This window comes from Heterodontus francisci, chromosome 15 (assembly GCF_036365525.1).
Source record: "Heterodontus francisci isolate sHetFra1 chromosome 15, sHetFra1.hap1, whole genome shotgun sequence".
NCBI lineage: Eukaryota > Metazoa > Chordata > Chondrichthyes > Heterodontiformes > Heterodontidae > Heterodontus > Heterodontus francisci.
Window position 1 is genome coordinate 99,120,184 of NC_090385.1, and position 27,708 is coordinate 99,147,891.

Sequence of the window (27,708 nt, forward strand, 5' to 3'; positions counted from 1 at the left end):
TATAATAGTTTAATAGCATTACCACTCTAAGGAGCTGCATTCAACATCCTTCTCTGAAACTGCAAGATTAACTGGCCTGAAACACTGGGAAGTCCAGATGGGAAATGTTGCATTCTTTCGTTTATTATTTGACACAAGTGCAGTGTAACATTAAAACCTGAGAATCCTCCCTCTCATTATGGCTCACACTGGATAGACATCAGCAAACTGAGGCACACAGGCAGCATCTGAACTCCTAGCTAAAATATAGCATTGCCTGAATATTGATCTGGAGAACCTGAGTTCAAATCCTAGCGTGTGAGTTTAAAGATGTTAATTGAGTTTTTAATAAATCTGGAAATAAAAAGCTGGCCTCGATAAAAGTGACTGTGAAGCTTCGGATTATGTAAAAACCCAATTACATCACTAATGTCCTTTAGGGAAGGAAACCTGACGTCCTTACCCTTTATGCTTTACAAGCTCTACATTAAAGAACACCATGGGAAAACTCTTTTCAATTGTTTTCTTGGCTACCTATTGGACCATACTATATTGTAGTATTACAGTCGTTCACTTTCATCTGTGAATTGGCTCGGACTTAGTGATGGATCAACTGTTATCAGCTGCAAAGTGATGGAAAATCAACACTAACATCATCGAGACAGCTGCGACCACAGGCTTAGACTGAATAGCTGAGATAAGGAGAAGCGGATGAGTGAATTTGTACGGGGATTGTGCTGAAGTTAACAGAATGAGGAATGAGCTGCTCCAGCAAGTTTTCACAAGGTTCCGACTCAGCGATTTTCTTTGCCGAAATAAGCAGGAAATAATCTGCTGATATCACAGTGAAAACCAGCTCTAAATATCAATAGGAACACATGACAGATGTCCTGCCCTCGCAGCCCTTAGTTTCTGCATTAAAGTAGAAACTGTGGAGTCCGAATTCTTAGGGTGTCCTGCTCCCCGCGTGGAAGTACAACAGAGAGGGGCTCCCATCTGGCCCTGGATTCTGATCAGCCCTAGGTTAGTGGGTAGCACTCTTGCCTCTGAGTCAGAACGTTGTGGGTCCCACTCCAGAAGCTTAAGCACAAAATCTAGGCTGACACTCCAGTACAGTACTGAGGGAGTGCTGCACTGTTGAAGGTGCCAGCTTTCAGACGAGACAGTAAACCAAGGCCCTGTCTGCCCTCTCGGTGGATGTAACTATTTCCAGGACGAACAAAGGAGTTCCAGTTAATATTTATCCCTTAATCAATATCACTAGTACAGATTATCCGATCATTACCTTATTGCTGTTAGTGGGAACTTGCTGTACACAAATTGGTTGCTGTGCTTTCTACATTACAACAGTGATCACATTTCAAAAATACTTCACTGTTTGTATAGAATTTTGGGATGTCCTGAGATCATGAAAGGTAATTTATAAATGCAAGTCTTTCATTCCAATGCAGACCCCATCCCACATTATGGGCCCAGGGTTATTAAAGTACTTGGGGTGGTCTGTCCGTACCTGTAAGGGTAGTGAGAAGTGGGTGTATGGCAGGGTGTATGTTTAGGTATGTGGTAAGTGGTAGGGGATATGGCAGCTTATATGGTAAAGCATATGGCAGGGTTTATGATAAAGTATATAATAGGGTATATGGTAAGTTATATGGCACGGCATATGACAAGGTATAAAGTAAGGTTTATTGTCTTATGACATTACTAGGAGAAAAGCAGGAGAGTTCTCCCTGGCATCTCTCAACCAACATGACTAAAAACAAATTATCTAGTCATCATCAATGGTGTTTGAGAATTGCTGTGCACAAATTGGCTGCCATTTTTCCTTATGTTACAACAATGCCACACTTCAGAAGTAATCACTTATTTGCAGCAGCTAGAGTCCCACTCCAGGCTGACACTTCCCTCAGTGTAGTACTGAGGGAATCCTGCACTGTCAGAGGTACTGGCTTTCAGATGAGATGGTAAACCGAGGCCCGGTCTGCCCTCTCAGATGCCATAAAAGATCCCATGGCACATCTGGAAGGGCAGCAGGAGAGTCTTCCCCAGTTTCCTGGCTAATTTATCCATTAATTGATCAATATGGAATCGTCTCTGTGACAAACCAAATGAAAAGATGTGGTGCACTTTAAAAGTCTAGATGTAGTTGATGCCAGTCTGCCCTGTGTTGTTTCACACAATGTATTGGCCAAGCCATCTCAAGCACTGCTGACTCAGTAGGGTGTATATGCTGGGATATTGGCTGCCTCGAGGACTTCTGTGTTGGAGATACGGTCCTGCCACCTGATGCCAAGGGTTCTCCAGAGGCAGCGAAGATGGAATGAATTGAGACATCGCTCTTAGCTGACATACGTTATTTATTTATTTATTTAGAGATATAGCACTGAAACAGGCCCTTCAGCCCACCGAGTCTGTGCCGACCACCAACCACCCATTTATACTAATCCTACATTAATCCCATATTCCTACCACATCCCCACAATTCCCCTACCACCTACCTATACTAGGGGCAATTTACAATGGCCAATTTACCTATCAACCTGCAAGTCTTTGGCTGTTGGAGGAAACCAAAGCACCCGGCAAAAACCGACACGGTCACAGGGAGAACTTGCAAACTCCGCACAGGCAGTACCCAGAACTGAACCCGGGTCACTGGAGCTGTGAGGCTGCTGTGCTCACCACTGCGCCACTGTGCTGCCCCGTTGTCCAGGCCTCGCTGCCGTAGAGCAAGGTACTGAGAACACAGGCTTGATACACTTGGACATTTGTGTTCCGTGTCAGTGCGCCATTTTCCCACACTCTCTTGGCCAGTCTGGACATAGCAGAGGAAGCCTTTCCCATGTGCTTGTTGATTTCTGCATCGAGAGACAGGCTACTGGTGATAGTTGAGCCTAGGTAGGTGAACTCTTGAACCACTTCCAGAGCGTGGTCGCCGATATTGATATTCTATGTGAGCCACATGGAAGATGGCAGGATCTCCAAGGACACATTGTACAGCAAGCTCGCCACTGGTATCAGACCCACCGGTCATCAATGTCTCCGCTTTAAAGACGTCTGCAAACGCAACATGAAGTCCTGTGACATTCATCACAAGTCGTGGGAGTCAGTTGCCAGCGATCGCCAGAGCTGGTGGGCAGCCATAAAGGCGGGGCTAAAGTGTGGCGAGTCGAAGAGACTTAGCAGTTGGCAGGAAGAAAGACAGAAACGCAAGGGGAGAGCCAACTGCAAAACAGCCCCGACAACCAATTTCATCTGCAGCACCTGTGGAAGAGTCTGTCACTCTAGTATTGGCCTTTATAGCCACTGACTCCACAAACCACTGACCACCTCCAGGCGCTTACCCATTGTCTCCCGAGACAAGGAGGCCAAAGAAAAAAAATTGGCCAACTCTAGTCCAGTTGCAATTTGTGCAAAGGGCTGCAAGACTGGTTTCAAATGTTAAATGTTGTAAATAGGTGTTGGCAGTGGTTTATTGAATGACCTTCTGACTGAGAGTTCTATAGCTGCAGATACAAATGTGATGTATGTGTGACTGCCTCATATAACAGGCTGGACTGCAAATAGGACACTGCTGTCTTTGTGAACTATAATTTTCTCAGTCGTTGCTAATGATATAATGTGTTCATGTTTCAGCCAAAGATTCCTCTCCTCATGTATCAGTTGGGTTTATGGCCCAGAATTGTGCCTTTAATGAGAGTTTAATGGTGCTTGCCATAATTAATATGTAAATCGCCCAGCAAATAGTGGTGAGTAAGAGATATTCCATGAGTTTCTATTGCTCTGCCGTTAGCCTTGCAGAAATGGCAGCTCACCCTCAACCTGCCTGTTATTTTTTAAAACTTGCTGAATTTGTGCATTAAATTTGAATTTAAACTCACCACAGAAAATTCGGGCTGGTACTTCACAGTGTGATAATTGTTAATGCAATGTCACTCAACCACTTTAGCACAGAAAGGGAACAATTTAAACTATCAAATCTCATTCCTGCAGCTGGTGAATTCTTTTGAGAGATTTTTTAAAGTTAAAAAAAAACTTTCTGTCGATTTTTTCTCTCTTTGATAATCAAATCATTCGTTCCCTTTATTTCTCTTTGACTCTAATTCAACCTTCTTCTCCATTGTTCTGATGTTTCTTTCTCAATCTTTAATTCTCATTGATGAAGGTGATAACTGTTGGTCCTATTGTTCACCAAGGTCCCCAGAGGGACTGTTGCCCTTGTCACGCTCTTATCAGCTTGTACTTCCATCAAAGTACACGGCAAGAAAAAAATCAAGTTGAAAGGTGCAGCCAAAAGTCGAACAATGCACACTGGAGATGTCTTACTGTAGCAAAATCTGGGTCAAAGTTACATTATAAATTTGCTCCTTGAATACTGAGACGATGACAGAAACTGGAAACTGTTTAATTCAGACCAAGTACAGGGCAGGTACTGGACATTGCCTGATCCACGCTGAATGCAGTGCAGACACTGATCCACACTGAGTACAGGGCAGAGACTGGGCACTGTCTGATCCACACTGTGTGCAGTGCAGACACTGGGCATGTCTGATCCGCACTGAGTACAGGGCAGAGACTGGGCACAGTCTGATCCACAATGAGTACAGGACCATCCCTAAGTACACAACCTTCACATCCTGAGTCACTTACCATTTGGATAACGGATACTGGGCCAATGCTGTTCACATAAATGTCCACATCAATAACAATCGGTTTTACTGAAAAATAAAAGCACAGTGAGCACCACAATTAGCAAATATGACAATTATATTTGAACATACAATTGCTGTCTGCAATATACTATTCTAGAAAATTACACAGGAACTATTTGGTATTAGAATTTGTGATGTATTTCAGTAACTCATTCTGATTCTGAAGCTCATGGGGTCAGATCCCACACCAGGACCTGAGCACATAATCCAGGTACTGCAGTACTGAGGGAGTGCTGCACTGTTGGAGGTGCCATCTGTCAGATGGGACATTAACCCGAGGCCCTATCTGCCCTCTCAGATGTTGTGAAAGATCCCACGGCACTATTGGAAGAAGAGTAGAGGAGTTCTCCTTGCTGTCCTTGTCAAAATCTATCCTTCAACAAACATCACTCAAACTGATTAACTGGTAATTATCACACATACCATTTTGTGGGACCTTGTTATGCACAAAGTGGCTGCTATGTTTGCTTGAAAAGCCTACTTCAAGAACAATTGATTGGCTGTAAGAGGCTTTGTATGTGCTGAGGATGTGAAAGGTTCTATTTAAATGTAAATTCTTTTCTTTACTTATTTTTGGGATAGAGTGAAAAGGTTTGTTGTATGACGGATGATTGATTCCATTCTCACCTCCGGCTTCCAGCCTCTCATTCTTTCCTCTCCTGCTCTTCAACCTAACTTGCCTCCTTTTTGTTTTATTTATATTTCTATGGTCCTCTGAACTTTTCTCTTTTGTTTGTTCTAAACTCTAAATCCCAATCCTAACATGAAATTAAGGGGGTAATTTTAATCCCCAAGGACGGGCGGGTTGGAGGCAGGTGGGAAGTAAAAATTCTTAAATTCTCAAACCCGACCCCAAACTGCCCTCTTCCAGTTTTAACAGATGTAGATCTGGGGTGGTGAGGAGGATGAGGGTCAGTGGAGGTGCCAGCAGGAGAACAATCATCTCTCAGGAGGAGGGTTGGCCTCTGAAATCTTTAAGGTGTTTGAATGTTTTATTTTTAACTATGCAGTGTGGGAATCCCAGAGGGTAAAAGGATGTGGGAAGGCCTGGATCCATCAGTTAAATGCCTCTACTGCACTAATTTTAGACCACAAGGAGCAGGAGGGTTTCCTTGGGCCCCTAGACTTAGCTGCTCATGATCAGACTCGTGATCGGCTGATTCACTGACCCCACCCCACCCCCCACCCCCACGCTGTCCGATTCACCCCTCAAGATGTCCAAATTATCCCTACCATGTCCAAATCAGCCCCCCCATGATGTCCGATTCACTCCCAACACACTGTCCAATTCACAACCCCATGAATGAGACAAACAGTAACTGAGACTGCAGCAGAGAAGGCTGTGTGCCTCCCTTTCTCTCTCTCTCTCTCTCTCTCCAGAAAATATCAAGCTTGAAAACCGTCTGTGACTGTGGACCCTCCAAGCTGACAGATTACTACAGAGACCAGGGGAAGAGAGCCACCTAAAAAACTGCCTCCAAGAAAACCCTGAGTCAAGCGGGCCAGCCACAAAGTGCACTTTGACCAGTCAAAGACTTCAAGAATCCTCCGTGCAGTCCGAAAACATGACCCCAAGCTTCCTGTCGCTTGCCATTTCAACACACCACCCCCCCCCACCCCCCCCCCCCACCCTACTCTCATGCCCACATTTCTGTCCTGGGCTTGCTGTAGTGTTCCAGTGAACATTAGCGCAAGTTCAAGGAACAGCACCTCATTTACTGATTCGGCACGCTACAGCCTGAACACTGAGTTCAATAATTTCAGAGCATGAGTGATCCTCCCTTTTTTTTATTTTTGGTTTTACTTTTATTTTTTATTTTTATTTCATTTTTTATAGTTTGCCTCATCATTCAATTTTTTTACCAGGTGCCTGCCAATGTGTTTTTCACGTTTGCGCTTGTGGCTAGGGCTTTGTCATTCTGTCATTCAACACCCTCTCTGCACTAACCCTTCGTCTTTCACCACACTATTAACACACTCTTTGCCTTTGCTCCATAACCTCCTTGTCAGTTATTCTCTGTGACCCTCTGTCCTATTAACACCTTCCCTTTTGTTCTGTTTTGCCCCACCCCCACTTTATTTGCTTAAACTCTATTACATTTCTAACCTTTGCCAATTCTGATGAAAGGTCACTGACCTGAAAAGTTAACTTTGTTTCTCTCTCCACAGATGCTGTCTGACCTGCTGAGTATTTTCCAGCACTTTTTGTTTTTACTTCAAGAATTACAAGCATCAAACGATGGTGCTGAGAGCAGGAGTGAGACCCGAAGACCTGTGTGCTTCCATTATAACAAGGCAGATTATCTTTGAGCTGACTGCTGGAAATTACATGGAAAACCTATAGGACAGGGCACACCAGACCAGTGCAGGAGAAAGGTCCCTGATGGAAAGCACAGCAGATCAGGCTGTGGCTTTAACTGCAGCAGTAGGACCCAGTCAACAGACCGCTGTGAGCATGGGAAAACTTAACAAAATCCCTGAAAGTTACCCCAGGATTTTTTTGTCCCAAGGAAAAGTGACCCCATACTCCTGGAACGGGGTAAGCAAGCCCAGAGTGATACTCAGGGATACAGGGGCCACACAATCCCTTCTGCAGAGGGTGCAGTGAATGGTATTAGAGGGCAGTATAGACCAGTCAGCCTGACGTTGGTAGTGGGGAAAATTCTAGAGTCCATTGTCAAAGATTTTATAGCAGAGCACTTGGAGAACAGTGGTAGAATCGGACAGAGTCAGCATGGATTTACGAAAGGGAAATCATGCTTGACAAATCTGCTAGAATTCTTCGAGCATGTAACTAGTAGAGTTGATGAGGGGGAGCCAGTGGATGTGGTTTATTTGGACTTTCAGAAGGCTTTCGACAAAGTCCCACATAAGAGATTAGCGTGTAAAATTAAAGCGCGTGGGATTGGGGTAGTGTATTGCGATGGATAGAAAATTGGTTGGCAGACAGGAAACAAAGAGTAGGGATAAACGGTTCTTTATCCAAATGGCAGGCAGTGACTAGTGGGGTACTGCAGGGATTGGTGCTAGGACCCTAGCTATTCACAATATATATTAATGATTTAGATGAGGGAACTAAATGTAATATCTCCAAATTTGCAGAGTACACAAAACTGGGTGAGAGGGTGAGTTGTGAAGAGGATGCAGAGAGGTTTCAGGGTGATTTGGACAAGTTGAGTGAGTGGGCAAATGCTTGGCAGATGCAGTATAATGTGGATAAATGTGAGGTTATCCACTTTGGTAGCAAAAACAGGAAGGCAGATTATTATCTGAACGGCTATAAACTGAGAGAGGGGAATATGCAGCGAGACCTGGGTGTTCTCGTACACCAGTCGCTGAAGGTAAGCATGCATGTGCAGCAGGTGGTAAAAAAGGCGTATGGTATGTTGGCCTTCATAGCGAGAGGATTTGAGTACAGAAGCAGGGATGTTTTCCTGCAATTATACAGGGCCTTGGTGAGACCACACCCGGAATATTGTGTGCAGTTTTGGTCTCCTTATCTGAGGAAGGATGTTCTTACTATAGAGGGAGTGCAGCGAAGGTTTACCAGACTGATTCCTGGGATGGCGGGGCTGACGTATGAGGAGAGATTGAGTAGGTTAGGATTATATTCGCTGGAGTTCAGAAGAGTGAGGGGGGATCTCATAGAAACCTACAAAATTCTAACAGGACTTGACAGGGTAGATGCAGGAAGGATGTTCCCGATGGTGGGGGAGTCCAGAACCCGGGGTCATAGTCGAAGGATATGGGGTAAACCTTTCAGGACTGAGATGAGGAGAAATTTCTTCACCCAGAGAGTGATGAGCCTGTGGAATTCACTACCACAGAAAGCAGTTGAGGCCAAAACATTATATGTTTTCACGAAGGAGTTAGATATAGCTCTTGGGTCTAAAGGGATCAAAGGGTATGGGGCGAAAGCGGAACAGGTTACTGAGTTGGATGATCAGCCATGATCATAATGAATAGCGAAGCAGGCTCGAAGGGCCGAATGGCCTACTCCTACTCCTATTTTCTATGTTTCTCTGCCCATACTTTTATACTAGGTACACTTGCAGTGCGACCTAATTTCAGGACTGGTAACGATGGGGATTGTCCTTAGTTTACCTGTGGATGGGGTTGACCTGCTCCTGGGTAATGATCTGGCAGGGGCAAAGGTGGCAGCTTCCCCAGTAGCTTTAGAGAGACCGAAAGAGGTCAGGGAGACAGCACAGTTGCAGGAGAAGGCCCCTAGCATTTTCCCTGACTGAGTGGCGACCCAGTCCATGGCCAAACAAGCTCCATCAGAGGAGGCTGAATTGGCGCTGCAGACAGATGTCTGGTTATCTGAATCCTTCTTTGGGAAGTTAGAGGACCCAGAGGATGGGTTAAACAGGTCTTCCCTAGTTGAGGTACAGCAAGCTGATCCAGTATTAAAGAAGTTAGCACAGACTGCCCAAACCAAACCTGAAGCAGAGGGAGTCCCTGAGTGCTACTATTTAAAAAATGAGGTGCTGATGAGGAAGTGGAGACCTCCTCATAGACCTGCAGATGAAGAGTGGACAGTGGTTCATCAGATAGTGGTGCTGCCGAGGTACCATAAAGAAACACTAAGAATAGCACACGGATTTCCAATGACTGGATAATCTCGGTGTCCGAAAAACCCAAGCCCGCATAAGACAGCATTTTGACTGTCCAAAACTCCACAAAGATGTGGTGGAGTTCTGTAAAACTTGCCACACGAGCCAGCTTGTGGGGAAGCTCCAACTTGCAATAAAACCTGCACCCTTAGTTCCCATACCAGCCTTTGGGGAACTCTGCAGCAGAGTGCTGGTGGATTGTGTGGGATCCCTGCCGAAAACAAAAGGGGACAAACAAGCACAGATCTGCCAAACAGTCAGGCAGGAAGGGAACAAAAACGACAGTGAGGACAGGTTAGAGGAGTGCTGGGAGGATTCCCAACTGGAACCCCCAAATGCCCAATTCGCCAACCCTGAAATGTTGTAAAAATTAGACCCCTCACTCTCCTACATAAATGTAGGCCAAAGAGGCACCTTACCAAGGCTGCTAACAGCATTTACAGAAACCTGCAGGGACAAGCAAAGTTCCCAAAAAGGGAGTTGAAGTGCTGCAGGAGAGTGCACTGAAAGCTGGGCAGACACCTGCGAGCAGAAATGTCCCAGAGGACATGGGGCTGATTAGCAAAGAGACCCCCCCACAGTAAAGGCAAAAGGGATGGAAAAATGGCCTGAAGTAAACATCACATATGTGACTCACCAGAAAACTAAAAGTGAGGCCAGTGTGGATCTAATCACTGAAGAACAGTGATTACAAATGACCAGGGCCCAAACCCAAAGCTAATCAAACCCAACAATTTAGATTCTGAACACAACACGAACAAGGGTCCAGAGAAATCTCAGCCACCTCACAGTGGCTAAAAAAACAATTTATTACCCACTACCACTATAGGGAGAAAAATTTGCAAGTTTCTGGAACCTGATTGGTTAAAGGCACATGTTGTATAAACAGCAGTTGAGGGGTTAAAGCTAAAACATACAGGAGAACTTACCTTACGCAATAATGGAAATGTTCAGACCACAAACTTCACCAACAACCACATGTTTATTGAAATGCACATTCCCAGGGTATTACAAATTGGTATGAGAGAAACTTTAACCCCATTTGACAGCACATAACCATCCCAGTCAAAACTCAAAAATAAAAACCATCGCTGTTGCAGACAAAGCCAGCTGCAGCAATTCTAAGATTAATGAGCGAAATTGAGAAGTGAGTGTTGAGAATGAATGTGTTTTCTTCTTTTATTTCTTTTCCACTACTAATTAAATATTCCTATCGTCAGATTTCATTCCATGTGGAGCACAGGTGTCAAGAAAACATGATATGCCAAATGAGAAATATTAATTCATTGGTTGGAAACTTACACCATGCTTTTAATGGAAAAAAAATTCTACAGTTAACTTTAAAAAAAACTGACAACCAGGATGACCACGGTAATTTGTATCTGAAATAGCAGGAGATCGAATTGGAGACACAAGTCTAACAAGAAGCCCAGCCAGGACAATGCTTTGGCTAACTGAGTAGATTATCCAGATAACCATCATTAGACGGCCATTCAAAGCCATCTCGAGGCATTCATGAGTGGAGACGTCCCTCCAGGGGATGAACACTGACAATACTACCTAAGAGAGGTTTTGGGTTTTAGAGTTTGGAACTCATTAAAAATAAAGGGGATTGAGAGAACCATGTGACCATCTCCCCACACTGTGTAAAACTGGGAGTTTTGTTACACACAAATGAGACAAACAGTAACTGAGACTGCAGCAGCAGAGAAGGCTGTGTGCCTCTCTTTCTCTCTCTCTCTTTCTCCAGAAAACATCTAATTTGAAAAACCTCTGTGACTATGGACCCTCCAAGCCGACAGATTGCTACAGAGACTAAGGGAAGAGAACCATGTACAAAATTGCCTCCAAGAAAATCCTGAGCCAAGCAGACCATCCACAAAGTGCACTCTGACCAGTCCAAGAATACAATTCCATCTGGAAGACAAACCTCAAACTGTGTTTTTAACTTTTATTTATTCTGGTCTTTAATCCAACCATAAAACCTAATTTCTACTTTGTAATCTATTTCACAGAATCACAGAATCGTTACAGTGCAGAAGGAGGCCATTTGGCCCATCGTGTCAGCACTGGCTCTCTGAAAGAGCAATTCCCTCAGTTCCATTCCCTTGCCTTCTCCCCATAACCCTGCACATTCTTCCTTTTCATATAACTGTCTAATTCCCTTTTGAATGTTTCAATTGAATCTGCCTCCACCACACTCTCAGGCAGTGCATTCCAGACCTTAACCACTCAGCGCGTGAAAATGTTTTTCCACTTGTCACTTTTGCTTCTCTTACCAAATACTTTAAATTTGTGCCCTTTCATTCTCAATTTGTGTGTGTTTGTGATCCTCATGTGAATATGTGTAGCATATTTATTATTTTAGATCTGGTTTAGATTGTTAATTATAGTAAACTAACCTCTTTGTTTTTTAAACTCAAGAAAATCTGTCTGATTGGTTCTTTCATGATCACTTTCAAGGTAAAAGGTAAAACGCTCACTGAGATGGTATGTACAACCTCTGTTTAAAAAGGAATAAACCCTGTTGTGGTCAAATAAGAGGAAGGGCAAGAGGGGTGACTGTTACCCCCTCCTCCCCTGGATGTATTACAATACAGTACATGGGGCGATGATTGCACAATGTTCAGCACCATTCGTGACTCCTCAGATACTGAAACAGTCCATGTAGTAATGCAGCAAGACCTGGACAACATCCAGGCTTGGGCTGATAAATGGCAAGTAACATTTGTGCCACACAAGTGCCAGGCAATGACCATCTCAAACAAGAGAGAATTTAACCATCTCCCCTTGACATTCAAAGGCATTACGATCGCTGAATCCCCCACTATCAACATCCTGGGGGTTTCCATTGACCAGAAACTGAACTGGAGTAGCCATATAAATACCGTGGCTACAAGAGCAGGTCAGAGACTAGGAATCCTGTGGTAACTCATGTCCTGATTCCCCAAAGCCTGTCCAACATCTACAAGGCACAAGTCAGGAGTGTGATGGAATACTCTCCACTTGCCTGGATGGGTGCAGCTACAACAACACTCAAGAAACTCGACACCATCCAGGACAAAGCAGCCCGCTTGATTGGCACCCCGTCTACAAACATTCACTCCACCACCACCGTGCACAGTGGCAGCAGTGTGTACCATCTACAAGATGCACTGCAGCAATGCACAAGGCATCTTAGACAGCACCTTCCAAACCCATGACCTCTACCACCTTGAAGGACAAGGGCAGCAGATGCAAGGGAACACCACCACCTGTAAGTTCCCCTCCAAGCCACACACCATCCTGACTTGGAACTATATCACCGTTCCTTCACTGTCGCTGGGTCAAAATCCTGGAACTCCCTGGAATGTGCTTTTGGAAAGAGGTGCAGTGGTTTTATTGAGGTTCATCCTAATAGCTCCATAACGCTGCACTCTGTGCTCTATGGGTTGTTCCCAGGGATACACACCGAGATAAACATCAACTGCTGCTGGAGGACCATCACCTTGGTGTAAGATGCTCTTTCATCTGCCCATAGGTTGCTGATCTTCCAGTGCAAAGAGCTGTCCATGTCTGAGTGTTGCAGACTGGCACATTTCAAGGTTCAGGACTATGTGCTGAGGGATGCAGTAAAGTTTGGGGCAGCCGCCACAAAGGCTCAATGTGGGAAAGGCCATTGCATAAGGCTCTCCCGCCACAATATAGTGAGGGGCTGAAAACTGTGTAAACCCCCGGCTGTCTGCACCAGAGAATGTTTGATATATTGTAAATATATCCTGCAATTGCAAGTGTAGTGAGGCAACTTTTTTTTAATATTTGTTCCTGGGTTGTGGGTGTTGCTGGCCAGGCCAGCATTTATTGCCCATCCCTAATTTCCCCGGAGAAGGTGGTGGTGAGCTGTCTTCTTGAACCACTGCAGTCCATGTGTGGTAGGTACACCCACAGTGCTGTTAGGAAGGGAGTTGTATAAGTTGTATCAAACTGCTATATTTCTCTCTTTTGCCTTCTGGGGATGAAGAATCTCTTGATTGCTTCCCACAAGTTTGCTGGGGACTCAAAGAGGGTTTTCACAGTTCTCTAAACTTTATAATCCGTTATGAGATATTTACCTGAGAGTGATTCTAACGTGGGTCTCCCAGGAGCAGTCTGAGTTGTGATTCTTTAGGTTTTATTTTATTTTTGAGAGAATGTTCTGCACTGGCTTTGGCTTTTCACCCTGTTGATGTTGGAGTTCTCCCATGGTTGTTGTTTTCGTGCTGGCTCATGCTTTGTTGCCTGTCCTGAGAAGACTTTAAGCTATGGATACAACCAACACGAGGGGAGGTGATGGCGTAGTGATATTGTCACTGGACTAGTAGCCCAGCAACCCAGGGTATTTCTCTGGGGACATGGCTTCGAGTCCCACCACAGCAGAAGGTGAAATTTGAATTCAATTAGTAAATATGGAATTAAAAGCTAGTCTAATGATGGCCATCAAACCATCGTCAATTGTTGCAAAAACCCATCTGCCGTACTAATGTCCTTTAGGGAAGGAAATCTGCTGCCCTTACCTGGTCTGACTTACATGTGACTCCAGACCCACAGTAATGTGGTTGACTCTTAAATGGCCTAGCAAGCTACTCAGTTGTATCTACCCGCTCTTTTGGGCCTCCTTATCTCGAGAGACAATGGATACGCGCCTGGAGGTGGTCAGTGGTTTGTGAAGCAGCGCCTGGAGTGGCTATAAAGGCCAATTCTGGAGTGACAGGCTCTTCCACAGGTGCTGCAGAGAAATTTGTTTGTTGGGGCTGTTGCACAGTTGGCTCTCCCCTTGCGCCTCTGTCTTTTTTCCTGCCAACTACTAAGTCTCTTCGACTCGCCACAATTTAGCCCTGTCTTTATGGCTGCCCGCCAGCTCTGGCGAATGCTGGCAACTGACTCCCACGACTTGTGATCAATGTCACACGATTTCATGTCGCGTTTGCAGACGTCTTTATAACGGAGACATGGACGGCCGGTGGGTCTGATACCAGTGGCGAGCTCGCTGTACAATGTGTCTTAGGGGATCCTGCCATCTTCCATGCGGCTCACATGGCCAAGCCATCTCAAGTGCCGCTGACTCAGTAGTGTGTATAAGCTGGGGGTGTTGGCCGCTTCAAGGACTTCTGTGTTGGAGATATAGTCCTGCCACCTGATGCCAAGTATTCTCCGAAGGCAGCGAAGATGGAATGAATTGAGACGTCGCTCTTGGCTGGCATACGTTGTCCAGGCCTCGCTGCCGTAGAGCAAGGTACTGAGGACACAGGCCTGATACACTCGGACTTTTGTGTTCCGTGTCAGTGCGCCATTTTCCCACACTCTCTTGGCCAGTCTGGACATAGCAGTGGAAGCCTTACCCATGCGCTTGTTGATTTCTGCATCTAGAGACAGGTTACTGGTGATAGTTGAGCCTAGGTAGGTGAACTCTTGAACCACTTCCAGAGCGTGGTCGCCAATATTGATGGATGGAGCATTTCTGACATCCTGCCCCATGATGTTCGTTTTCTTGAGGCTGATGGTTAGGCCAAATTCATTGCAGGCAGACGCAAACCTGTCGATGAGACTCTGCAGGCATTCTTCAGTGTGAGATGTTAAAGCAGCATCGTCAGCAAAGAGGAGTTCTCTGATGAGGACTTTCCGTACTTTGGACTTCGCTCTTAGACGGGCAAGGTTGAACAACCTGCCCCCTGATCTTGTGTGGAGGAAAATTCCTTCTTCAGAGGATTTGAACGCATGTGAAAGCAGCAGGGAGAAGAAAATCCCAAAAAGTGTGGGTGCGAGAACACAGCCCTGTTTCACACCACTCAGGATAGGAAAGGGCTCTGATGAGGAGCCACCATGTTGAATTGTGCCTTTCATATTGTCATGGAATGAGGTGATGATACTTAGTAGCTTTGGTGGACATCCGATCTTTTCTAGTAGTCTGAAGAGACCACGTCTGCTGACGAGGTCAAAGGCTTTGGTGAGATCAATGAAAGCAATGTAGAGGGGCATCTGTTGTTCACGGCATTTCTCCTGTATCTGACGAAGGGAGAACAGCATGTCAATAGTCGATCTCTCTGCACGAAAGCCACACTGTGCCTCAGGGTAGACGCGCTCGGCCAGCTTCTGGAGCCTGTTCAGAGCGACTCGAGCAAAGACTTTCCCCACTATGCTGAGCAGGGAGATTCCACGGTAGTTGTTGCAGTCACCGCGGTCACCTTTGTTTTTATAGAGGGTGATGATGTTGGCATCGCGCATGTCCTGGGGTACTGCTCCCTCGTCCCAGCACAGGCATAGCAGTTCATGTAGTGCTGAGAGTATAGCAGGCTTGGCACTCTTGATTATTTCAGGGGTAATGCTGTCCTTCCCAGGGGCTTTTCCGCTGGCTAGGGAATCAATGGCATCACTGAGTTCCGATTTGGTTGGCTGTATGTCCAGCTCATCCATGACTGGTAGAGGCTGGGCTGCATTGAGGGCAGTCTCAGTGACAGCATTCTCCCTGGAGTACAGTTCTAGGTAGTGCTCAACCCAGCGGTCCATCTGTTTGCGTTGGTCAGTGATTATGTCCCCCGATTTAGATTTGAGGGGGGTGATCTTCTTGATGGTTGGCCCAAGAGCTCTCTTCATGCCATCATACATTCCTCTGATGTTTCCGGTGTCTGAGGCCAGCTGAATATGACTGCATAGGTGTTGCCAGTAGTCGTTTGCGCAACGCCTAGCTGTTCTTTGTGCAGTACTTCTGGCTGCTTTAAGTGCTGCGGATGTTAAATCGCTGGGGGCTTTCTTGTAGTTCAACAGTGCAATGCGCTTAGCGGCTATGACAGGTTCCAGCTCTTCATTATGAGATTGAAACCAGTCTGCATTTCTCTTCGCACTTTTGCCGTAGGTGGTCAAAGCTGACTCATAGATGGCGTCTCTGATGTGGGCCCACTTGGTCTCAGCATCCCCTGTGGGAGTGTTTTGAAGGGCTGTTACAAGTGAATTTAGAAATTTTTGTAACAGCTGTGGGTGAGAAATTCTGCTCGTGTTGATGCGCGGGTGGCCCTTCTGCTTGGAATGATGCAACTTCTTTGGTCTGAGTCTAACCTTGCTGCACACCAGGGAGTGGTCGGTGTCGCAGTCCGCACTGTGGAAGCTGCGTGTGATTTGAACACTGTTTAAGGCGGCTCGCCTTGTGATAATGAAGTCTAGCTGGTGCCAACGACGTGATCTTGGGTGCCTCCATGAAACCTGGTGACAGGGTTTAGTGTGAAAGAACGAGTTGGTGATGCAGAGGTTATGATAGGTACACAACTCAAGCAGTCTCTGCCCGTTCTCATTCATCCTTCCAACGCCATAGCGCCCAAGGCAGGAGGGCCATGAGTCATGGTCGGCCCCAACCCTGGCATTAAAGTCCCCCAGCAGGAATAGGTGTTCGGTGTTGGGGATGCTGCTAATGATGTTATGGAGTTGTTCATAGAACTGGTCTTTAGCTTCAGGTGCGGAGCAGAGTGTTGGAGCATAGATGCTGAGTAGGTGTACTGGACCAGAGGTGGTGAGCAGTCGGATGGACAGTATGCGTTCCGAGCCATTTGAGGGAGGCTCTATCATGCTGAGCAAGGAGTTTCTGATGGCGAAGCCCACTCCATGCTGTCTTGGTTCTTCAGGATCCCTGCCCTGCCAGAAGAAGGTGTAGTCTTGCTCTGCTGGAGAGCCACTCGCCGGGAGGCGAGTCTCCTGAAGTGCTGCAATGTCCACATTGAATCTACTGAGCTCGTTGTTAATGATGGCGGTCTTCCGAGAATCGTTGATTTGTGTAAGGTCTTCCGACAGGCCAGGACACATAGTTCTGACGTTCCAGCTTGCAAAGCGAAGGGCTGGTACCTTCTTTCCTTTTTTCATGTTGTTTGGTGCGGTGTATCAGTCCACCTTTCGGGCAATGACCCTGAGCTCCAAGCACCCATTGAAGCAGGCAGACTGTGGCGGGACAGAACCTTATTGACCGGGGGCTGCCCGGTTTGAGGCGGGCGGTAGCTGTCCAGTGAGGTGCAATGACCTCTCCCACCGACAAAGGCAACCCGTGGCGCCCAGTTTCTACGCCAATTTATCTGGACTTATAACCCGTAACTGCTGCCTTCCGTGTTGTTTTAGTCGCTGTGAGGCAACTATGGAGTGACCTCTCCATGGCGCATGCCTGGGCAAATTTATGGAGGTTGAGAGTTGCCCAGTCGTCAAAACCCCCCTCTCGGCCTTTCTGGTGGGGTCCAAAGGAGTGCAGGACACGACGTTTGGCACCAGTATGGCTGCAGGAACTGCCGGAAACATGCCAAAGGTGACACATGACCGCCTACGGGGTTCCGCTCCGGATTTTCTGTTAGGGTTTACTCCCTTAGCCTTGGTCTCTCCCGAGACGCCCACAAGGCAGTGGGGTTGTTGGGGCCCCTACACAGGTGTAGGATGGTGCCGGTGGGAGGAGGGGATGCAAGGGGGAGGGGTAGAGGGAGGGGGTTGGGGGGGGGTGCAGGGGGTGAAGTCAATAAAGAATGAAACCGGATGGACCACCCGGCATTGACCTGTGCACCGGAAACAACAATGGCAATCCCAGCCATGTCGACCCTGCAAAGTCCTCCTTACTAATATCTAGGGGCTTGTGCCAAAGTTGGGAGAGCTGTCCCACAGACTAGTCAAGCAACAGTCGAACATGTTATACTCATGGAATCATATCTTACAATGTCCCAGACATCACCATCCCCAGGTACGTCCTGTCTCACCGGCAGGACAGACCCAGCAGAGGCGGCAGCACAGTGGTATACAGTCAGGAGGGAGTCCTCAACATCGATGCCAGACCCCATGACGTCTCATGGCATCAGCTCAAACATGGGCAAGGAATTCTCCTGCTGATTACCACCTACTGCCCTCCCTCAGCTGATGAATCAGTACTCCTCCATGTTGAACACCATTTGGAGGAAGCACTGAGGGTGGCAAGGGCACAAAATGTACTCTGGGTGGGGGACTTCAATAATCATCATCAACTAAAGTGGCTCGGTAGCACCACTGTTGGCTGAGTCCTAAAGGACATAGCTGTGAGACTGGGTATGCAGCAGGTGATAAGGGAAGCAACAAGAGGGAAAAGCATACTTGACCTCGTCCTCACCAATCTGCCTGCTGCAGTTGCATTGGTCCATGACAGTATTGGTAGGAGTGTCCACTGCACAGTCCTTGTGGAGACGAAGTCCCAACGTCACATTGAGGATACCCTCCATAGTATTGTGTGGCACTACCACCATGCTAAATGGGATAGATTTCGAATAGGTCTAGTAATGCAAAGCTGGGCATTCATGAGGCGCTGTGGGCCATCAGCAGCGGCAGAATTGTATTCAACCGCAATCTGGAACCTCATGGCCCAGCATATCTCCTACTCTACCATGACTATCAAGCCGGGAGACCAACCCTGCTTCAATGAAGAGTGCAGGAGGGCATGCCAGGAGCAGCACCAGGCATACCTCAAAATGAGGTGTCAACCTGGTGAAGCTACAATCAGCTGTGAATGGTGGTGGACAATTAAATAACTAACTGGAGGAGCTGCCTCCACAAATATCCCCATCCTCAATGATGGGGGAGCCCAGCACATCAGTGCAAAAGATAAGACTGAAGCATTTGCAACAATCTTCAGCCAGAAGTGCCGAGTTGATGATCCATCTCGGCCTCCTCCTGAAGTCCCCAGCATTACAGATGCCAGACTTCAGCCAATTTGATTCACTCCGCTTGATATCAAGGAATGACTGAAGGCATTGAATACTGCAAAGGCTATGGGCCCTGACAATATTCTGGCAACAGTACTGAAGACCTGTGCTCCAGAACTTGCTGCATCCCAAGCCAGGCTGTTCCAGTACATCTACAACATTGGCATCTACTCGGCAATATGGAAAATTGCCCAGGTATGTCCTGTACACAAAAAGGAGGACAAGTCCAACTTGGCCAATTACCACCCCATCAGCCTACTCACAATCATCAATAAAGTGATGGAAGGGGCCATCGACAGTGCTATCAAGTAGCACTTGCTTAGCAATAACCTGCTCAGTGACGCTCAGTTTGGGTTCTGCCAGGACCACTCAGCTCCTTACCTCATTACAGCCTACGTTCAAACATGGACAAAAGAGCTGAATTCAAGAAGTGAGAGTGACTGCCCTTGGCATCAAGACAGCATTTGACCGAGTATGACATCAAGGAGCTCTGGCAAAACTGGAGTCAATGGGAATCAGGGAGAAAACTCTCTGCTGGTTGGAGTCATACCTAGCACAAAGGAAGATGGTCGTGGTTGTCGGAGGTCAATCATTTGAGCTCCAGGACATCACTGCAGGTGTTCCTTAGGGTAGTGTCCTAGGCCCAACCATCTTCAGCTACTTCATCAATGACCTTCCTTCAATCATAAGGTCAGAAGTAGTAATGTTCACTGATGATTGCACAATGATCAGCACCATTCGCAACTCCTCAGATACTGAAGCAGTCCATATAGAAATCCAGCAAGACCTGGACAATATCCAGTCTTGGGCTGATAAGTGGCAAGTAACATTTGCGCCACACAAGTGCCAGGCAATGACCATCTCAAACAAGAGAGAATCTAACCATCTCCCCCTGACATTCAACAGCATTACAATCGCTAAATCCTCCACGACCAACATCCTGGCGGTTACCATTGACCAGAAACTGAACTGGAGTAGCCATATAAATACCCTGACTACAAGAGCAGGTCAGATTCTATGAATCCTGCTGCGAGGAACTCACCTCCTGACTCCCCAAAGCCTGTCCACCATGTACAAGGCACAAATCAGCAGTGTGATGGAATACTCTCCACTTGTCTGGATTGGTGCAGCTCCAACAACACTCCAGAAGTTCAACACCATCCAGGACAAAGCAGCCTACTTGATTGGCACCCCATTCACAAACATTCACTCCCACCACCACCGACGCACAGTGGCAGCAGTGTGTACCATCTACAAGATGCACTGCAGCAATGCACCAAAGCTCCTTAGACAGTGCCTTCCAAACCCGTGACCTCTACCACCTAGAAGGACAAGGGCAGCAAATGCATGGTAACACCACCACCAGCAAGTTCGCCTCCAAGTCACACACCATCCTGACTTGGAACTATATCACCGTTCCTTCACTGTTGCTGGGTCAAGATCCTGGAACTCCCTTCCTAACAGCACTGTGGATGTACCTACCCCACATGGACTACAGTTGTTCAAGAAGACGGCTCACCACCACCTTCTCAAGGGAAATTAGGGATGGGTAATAAATGCTGGCCTGGCAAGCAACGCCCACATCCCATGAATGAATAAAAAAACCCTAGCTTCAAGCCAAGTGGTGCGTAACACTGTTAAGATGGTGGTGAAAAACAGTGAAGGAGGTGTAGCCATGGACCAGACCTTCCTTGTTAAGCAAGTCTTTTTGCAATGTTGTGGGTTTCAAGCTGTGGATATCTTCTGCCTGCAGGATTTCCCCAGAAGTGGATACTTCAGCATGATGTTTAAAAACATTATGGGATGTGTGAAATTCCTGAAGGTGTTCAAGGGGAGAGAAAACCAGACACACCATCGATCCTCACTGCGAAGCCGCTGTTTACATTGCCGGCGCAACTGAACTGCATTGTGACCATTCATCTCTACAATCTCCATAGTCCTGTCATGGATGTGCTCACTTTTCTCACCAGGTACATCAAGGTGGCTGGAAACAGCACTGAGGTCAAGGACCAATTCAGGATTTGAAGGTAGGTGCCAATGAAGCCATCCTCCACCCTCCCTCTAGCTTTGCTATTGGGGGGAAGTCCTGGCTACTTAGTCTAAGTAGGGCAGGCGAGAGTTAGTTGCACTTGCGACAAATCTGGTCATGTGGTGGCCAACTGTAGCACAGTGCTCTGCACGAACTGTGAGCAGGAAGGCCACCAGACAAAGGACTACATGCAGAGTAAGTACTGCAACCTGTGTGGTGGGGCAGGTCACCTCCACAAGACTTGCACAAAACATTGTCTCAGTTACGCACAGCTGGCAAGAATCAAGGAGGGACACGAGGAAGGAATGGTGAACATGGCCAATGCAAAGGAGAGCAACAACCCTCCCCCAACCAAGTTCTCCAAGGATAAAAACATGAGACAGAATGACACAGAGAGGGACAAGGAGAAAATGGAAGAAGGAGCTGCAGAAAACTGCCAAATGCCAACACTGTGTCCTGAGCCTCCTCCGTGCAGACAGAATCAGTGGAAGAAGAGCAAGCAGAGGGGTAACCGGGTGAGTGGCAAATGGTTAAGAGGAAAACCATAAAGAAGAGAACCCAAAACGGAGCAAACCACAATCCAAACCAATGGGAAGAGGCGGCTCATGTCTGAAACAGACCACAGTGGCTGCTCCTCATCAGATGACAGAGGACAAGAAAGATGACACCAGCAAAAGAAACAGCAAAATGCAAAGGGAGCGAGAGGAAAAGACCCCCAAATTCTAATATACTGGAAGCAGCAAAGGACCCAGCACACACTAACCCCAAAATGCAAAGTGCAGTGAAACACCCAGTGCACCCTAGCATTAACCCCTGGTCCAATCCTGCCCTCCCCCAGTGTTCCTGCTTGTTCAGCTTACTGGCAGGATGCTGACCAGAAACAGGAGTTCTGGCTGGTTATTCCCTTCCTATACCAGTGAATCTGAGGCCAACTCTAAAAAATTGTTCAGTCAGTCCCTCTCCGAATCTCTGCTCCCTGGCTCAGGGTCTGTTTCACTTGCAGTGCAGTACCTTGAGGCATCCTTTATTTTACAGGTGCTAATATAAAACATTGTTGTTTCTTCTACCACTGCTAATGCAGCTAACTCAGCACCAATGGTTTATTACACTGGCATCTACCCAACAACCTGGAAGACTTTCTCATCCACAAAAGACAGGATAAAACTAACCCAGCAAAATTAGGTATTCGAGTCATAGAGTTGTACAGCATAGAAACAGGCCCTTCGGCCCACCGCGTCCATGCCAACCATAATGCCTATCTATACTAATCCCACCTGCCTGCATTAATTCCATATCCCTCTATGCCTTGCTCATTCAAATACCTGTCCAGATGCCTCTTAAATGTTGCTACTGTTCCTGCCTCCACCTCCTCCTCAGGCAGCTCATTCCAGATACCCACTATTCTTTGTGTGAAAAATTTACCCCTTTGATCCCCTTTAAACCTCCTCCCTTTCACCTTAAATCTATGCCCTCTAGTTTTAGCCACCCCTACCATGGGAAACAGACTTTGGCTATCTACCCTATCTATACCTCTCATAATTTTATACACCTCTATCATGTCCCCTCTCAGCCTCCTTCGCTCCAGGGAAAACAGACCCAGCCTATCCAATCTCTCTTTATAACTCAAGCCCTCCAAACCAGGCAACATCCTTGTGAATCTTTACTGCACCCTCTCTAGCTTAATCACATCTTTCCTGTAGTGCGGCGACCAGAACTGCACACAGTACTCCAAATGCGGCCTCACCAACATTATGTACAACTGTAACATGACGTCACAACTCTTTTACTCAATGCCTCGGATGCTGAATGCAAGCATGCCATATGCCTTCTTCACCACCCTGTCTACCTGTGTTGCCACTTTCAGGGAACTATGTACTTGCACCCCAAGGTCTCTTTGTTCAACACTCCCCAGGGCCCTGCCATTCACTGTATATGTCCTGCCCTAGTTTAACTTCCCAAAATGCATCACTTCACACTTGCCTGCGTTAAATTCCATTTACCAATCCCTTGCCCACTTTCCCAGTTGATCTATATCCTGTTGTAACCTTACACAACCTTCTTCACTGTCCACTATACCACCAATGTTGGTCTCATCGGCAAACCTACTAATCATGCCCCCTAAATTCACATCCAAGTCATTAATATATACGACAAACAACAAAGGGCCCAGCACAGATCCCTGCGGCACACCACTGGTCACCGGCCTCCAACCTGAAAAACAACCCTCCACTACCACCCTCTGCCTCCTATCACCAAGCCAATTTTGTATCCAATTTGCTAGCTCACCCTGGATCCCATGTGTTCAAACCTTCTGGACCCACCTACCATGCGGGACCTTGTCAAAGGCCTTGCTAAAGTCCATGTGGACAACGTCCATCGTCCTGCCTTTGTCAGTCCTCTTGGTCACCTCCTCGAAAAACTCAATCAAATTCGTGAGACATGATTTCCCATGCACAAAGCCATGCTGACTATCCCTAATCAGACCAGGCCTTTCCAGATGCATATAAATCCTGCCTCTCAGAATCCCTTCCAATAACTTTCCCACCACTGATGTAAGGCTCACCAGCCTGTAGTTCCCTCAATATCCCTCGTCAACCAAGGTTCCCTAAACTTGCCAGCCTTGCCCTTCCATCTAACAGGAACATGCCAGCCCTGAACTCTTCCTATCTCACTTTTAAAAGCCTCCCACTTGCCAGACGTCCCTTTACCTGTAAACAGCCTCTCCCATTCAACTTTTGAGAGTTCCTGTCTGATGCCATCGAAATTAGCCTTCTCCTAATTTAGGACTTCAACCTGAGGACCAGTCCTATCCTTTTCCATAACTATCTTGAAGCTAATAGAGTTATGGTCACTGATCCCAAAGTGCGGCCCCACTGACACATCAACCATCTGCCCATCCTCATTTCACCAGAGGTTTTATTTTCAACAAAAAAAAACTTTCCCCTTATTTCTTTAAGATATTCTAACAGCTGTTACTCACCAACCAATCACCTTGCAGCTCTCCTCTGACGTCACTGTTTGCCTTTTTTTTCAAAACTCCGGCTTGCTGGAAGAAGTTCGACTGCTCTCCGCTCATGGAAGGTAAGAGACTGGGCCTCGATCCTCGGGGTCGACTTATAGGCTGAGCCCTCGGCGTTCTCCCCACAGGTCCGCTCCGGTCCCGGAAGGTAAGAGCTATTACCTTTCTTTCAATCATCAGTACATTGATGGAAGGTATCAATGATACCTACTGATTAGGAACCTTCCACTCAGTTTGATTTTCACCAGAATCACTAGGCTTCACAGATTACCCTGTCTTGATCCAACCATGGTCACAAGGGCTGAATGCCAATTGGAGTGTTGGTCCCGATTTCTTTCTGTTTGGAAATTTAATGATAATTATTGTCTCTTCATTTCCCTGTAGGCAATCTTCAACCTCAGGCTCTCCGTTATCACCCTCCTAACCCTCAGCCTGACCCTCCTCACCCTCAGTCCGACCCTCCTCCTGTTCTTGCCAATTGGGGATTCCTCTTCTGATAGTGGTGTGTATTGCACATTGTATGCTTTTTGGAGACTTTTTTAGGCCATATATTAGATTTGATCAGGCAGTGAAACTTTCTTTCCTCAATCCTACAGGATGTTCTGTTTTTATCCTCTGGAAGCAAGTTCCTCATCATATCTGATTCCCTCCAAGGTTAATGCGTCACAGACTGGCATCCCAAGTCATGGTTCAAATGTCTCCACTCCCTCAATATCTACCCATCTATAATGGTGACTGTTAAAGTATACAAGTTCCACGGCAATTCCCAGCATGAATCTGGATGACATCCTCCTGGATTCTTATTTATAAAAACCATAGCATTGATGAATGGGATTTGATTGGTCACACTGTGAATGGGGCCTGAGTGGCCATATTGTGAATGGAGCTCAATTGGCAACATTGTAACCGGAGCCCAACTGGTCACATTGTAACTCAAGTCCGATTGGCAACATTGTGAATGGAGCTCAATTGGTCAGATTGAGAATGGACCCTGACTGGTCACATGGTGCATAGTGTCCGATTGATCACATTGTGAATGGATCCCGATTGGTCACATTGTGAACGGAGCCCGATTGGTCATATTGTAACTGGAGCCCGATTGGCCACATTGTGACTGGAGCACAATTGGTCACATTGTAACTGGAACCCGATTGGTCACAAAATGTAGCTGGTCTGATTAGTAAGTCTGCGGACAACACAAAGGTTGGTGGAGTTGCGGATAATGATGAGGATTGTCAGAGGATACAGCAGGATATAGATCGGTTGGAGACTTGGGCGGAGAAATGGCAGATGGAGTTCAATCCAGACAAATGTGAGGTAATGCATTTTGGAAGGTTTAATGCAGGTGGGAGGTATACAGTAAATGGCAGAACCCTTAGGAGTATTGACAGGCAGAGAGATCTGGGCGTACAGGTCCACAGGTCACTGAAAGTGGCAACACAGGTGGATAAGGTAGTCAAGAAGGCATACGGCATGCTTGCCTTCATTGGTCGGGGCATAGAGTATAAAAATTAGCAAGTCATGTTGCAGCTGTACAGAACCTTAGTTAGGCCACACTTAGAATATTGCGTGCAATTCTGGTCGCCACACTACCAGAAGGACGTGGAGGCTTTGGAGAGGGTACAGAGGAGGTTTATTTACCAGGATGTTGCCTGGTCTGGAGGGCATTGGAAAAACTCGGATTGTTTTCACTGGAACGACGGAGGTGGAGGGGCGACATGATAGAGGTTTACAAATTTATGAGCGGCATGGACAGAGTGGATAGTCAGAGGCTTTTTCCCAGGGTGGAAGAGTCAGTTACTAGGGGACATAGGTTTAAGGTGCGAGGGGCAAAGTTTAGAGGGGATGTGCGAGGAAAGTTTTTTACACAGAGGGTGGTGAGTGCCTGGAACTTGCTGCCAGGGGAGGTGGTGGAAGCTGATACGATAGCGAAGTTTAAGAGACATCTTGACAAATATATGAATAGGAAGGGAATAGAGGGATATGGGTCCCGGAAGTGCAGAAGGTGTTAGTTTCGGCAGGCATCAAGATCGGTGCAGGCTTGGAGGGCCGAATGGCCTGTTCCTGTGCTGTACTTTTCTTTGTTCATTGTTCTATTGTGACTGGAGCCCGATTGGTCATAATGTAAGTGTGGCCCGATTGGTCACATTGGAACCAATCAGGACCCCATCATCTTAGATATCCAGGCACCATGAAGAAGCAGAGTGCCCTGAAAAACCAGCCTTTGGTAGCCTGATATATGCAAAAATGATGGGCAGGCAAAGAGCAGCTGGTCCATCAAGCCCTCCCCACCCAGTACTGGCTGTAGCATCATGACTAAACAGGTCCTCCCTTAATATATAGGTCAGATAATCCGAGGCAGCTTGAAAGGAGTTTGTTGCATAAAAGGTGAAAGAAAGAAAGAAAGTTTTATAATATATAGCAACTTTTCATAGCCTTAAGATGTCCCAAAGTGCTTTATAGCCAATTAATTACTTCTGAAGGGCAGTCACTGTTGACTTTAATTGGAACTGTCCTCCCAGTCCTAAATAAAGTTTGCAGGTCAGAGTGCAGGAATGAGAACATCCTGAGACAGTCTCTCTGGGAAACGTGAATGCAGAGGTTCTTGCAAGAAGTGTGGTAAGGAATACAAATCTTTACAATTAACCACACTTGGTTTAACTATTAAATCTACGTAGTTTGAAGGATACTTAATACCCCAACACTGACCTGTAACTCTTGTCTGCTCTAAATGTGCAGGTACTGCTTCTGAAATTTTTACAGTGACATTAATTCTGCTGAATTGCCACTGAAAACCGACAGGGGAGTCGGGTGTTATTTTGTCCATTTGTGAGGCCATGCACTCTTGAGAACATAACCATACTGAATATCAACCATGTCTCAGTGGCAGCACTCTCTCCTTTGAGTCAGGAAAGACCTGGGTTCAAGCCCAACTCCAGGACTTAAATACATAATCTCGCCTGGCACAGAGAATGCTGCACTGTCTTTTAGATGAAACACTAAACCAAAAATCCTGTCTGCCCTCTCGAGTGGACATAAACGATCCTATAGCTCTATTTTGAAGAAAAACAGGAGGGATCTCCGCAATGTCCTAACTTCCAATATTTATCCCTCAACCAACATCACTAAAACATATTATCTGATCATTATCTCATTGCTGTTTGTGGGATCTTTCTGGGCACAAATTGGCTGCTGTGTTTCCGACATTGCAATAGTAACTACACTTCAAAAATACGTCATTGGCTGTGAAGTATTTTGGGATGTCCTGTGGTTGGAAAGTTGCTATAGAAAAGTGAGTTCCTTTTCTCTGAATAACATGAATGTCTCAGGATGCTGTATAAATGATGCTTCTCCTACAGTGCTGGACTGTTCACAGGGAAGGAATTACCAGCAGTGGATGCGACATAATGGCCCTGTGGTGTCACTTGTCCTGACACTAACTCTAGAGCCTGTTTCTGCTTTGGTCAATGAAGGGGAAAGAGATGAAGACAGAGCTTGCAATGCAGAAACTTTTCACAAAGCACCTTTAGCCAATTGGTAATGAGGTCATATTCCAGAAATCTCATCTAGTTAATTGAGAAGCTTATTAGATCTGACAGTTGCTTTGAACAAATGAGAAAAAACATCTCATATGCCAGCATGAAAGCATTCA

At 46.4% G+C, this 27,708-nt stretch overlaps 1 protein-coding gene across 3 annotated transcripts in view; it reads right to left on the bottom strand.

Annotated features, from left to right (window-relative positions):
- Nucleotides 1-27,708, bottom strand: part of LOC137377949 (gamma-aminobutyric acid receptor subunit gamma-4-like) — a 396,241-nt gene that overhangs the window by 294,789 nt on the left and 73,744 nt on the right. For all 3 annotated transcript variants that reach the window (XM_068048013.1, XM_068048012.1, XM_068048014.1), the window contains exon 3: nucleotides 4,627-4,694. In XM_068048013.1, coding sequence (XP_067904114.1) covers nucleotides 4,627-4,694 — 68 coding nt within the window. The remainder of the gene's footprint in view (nucleotides 1-4,626; nucleotides 4,695-27,708) is intronic.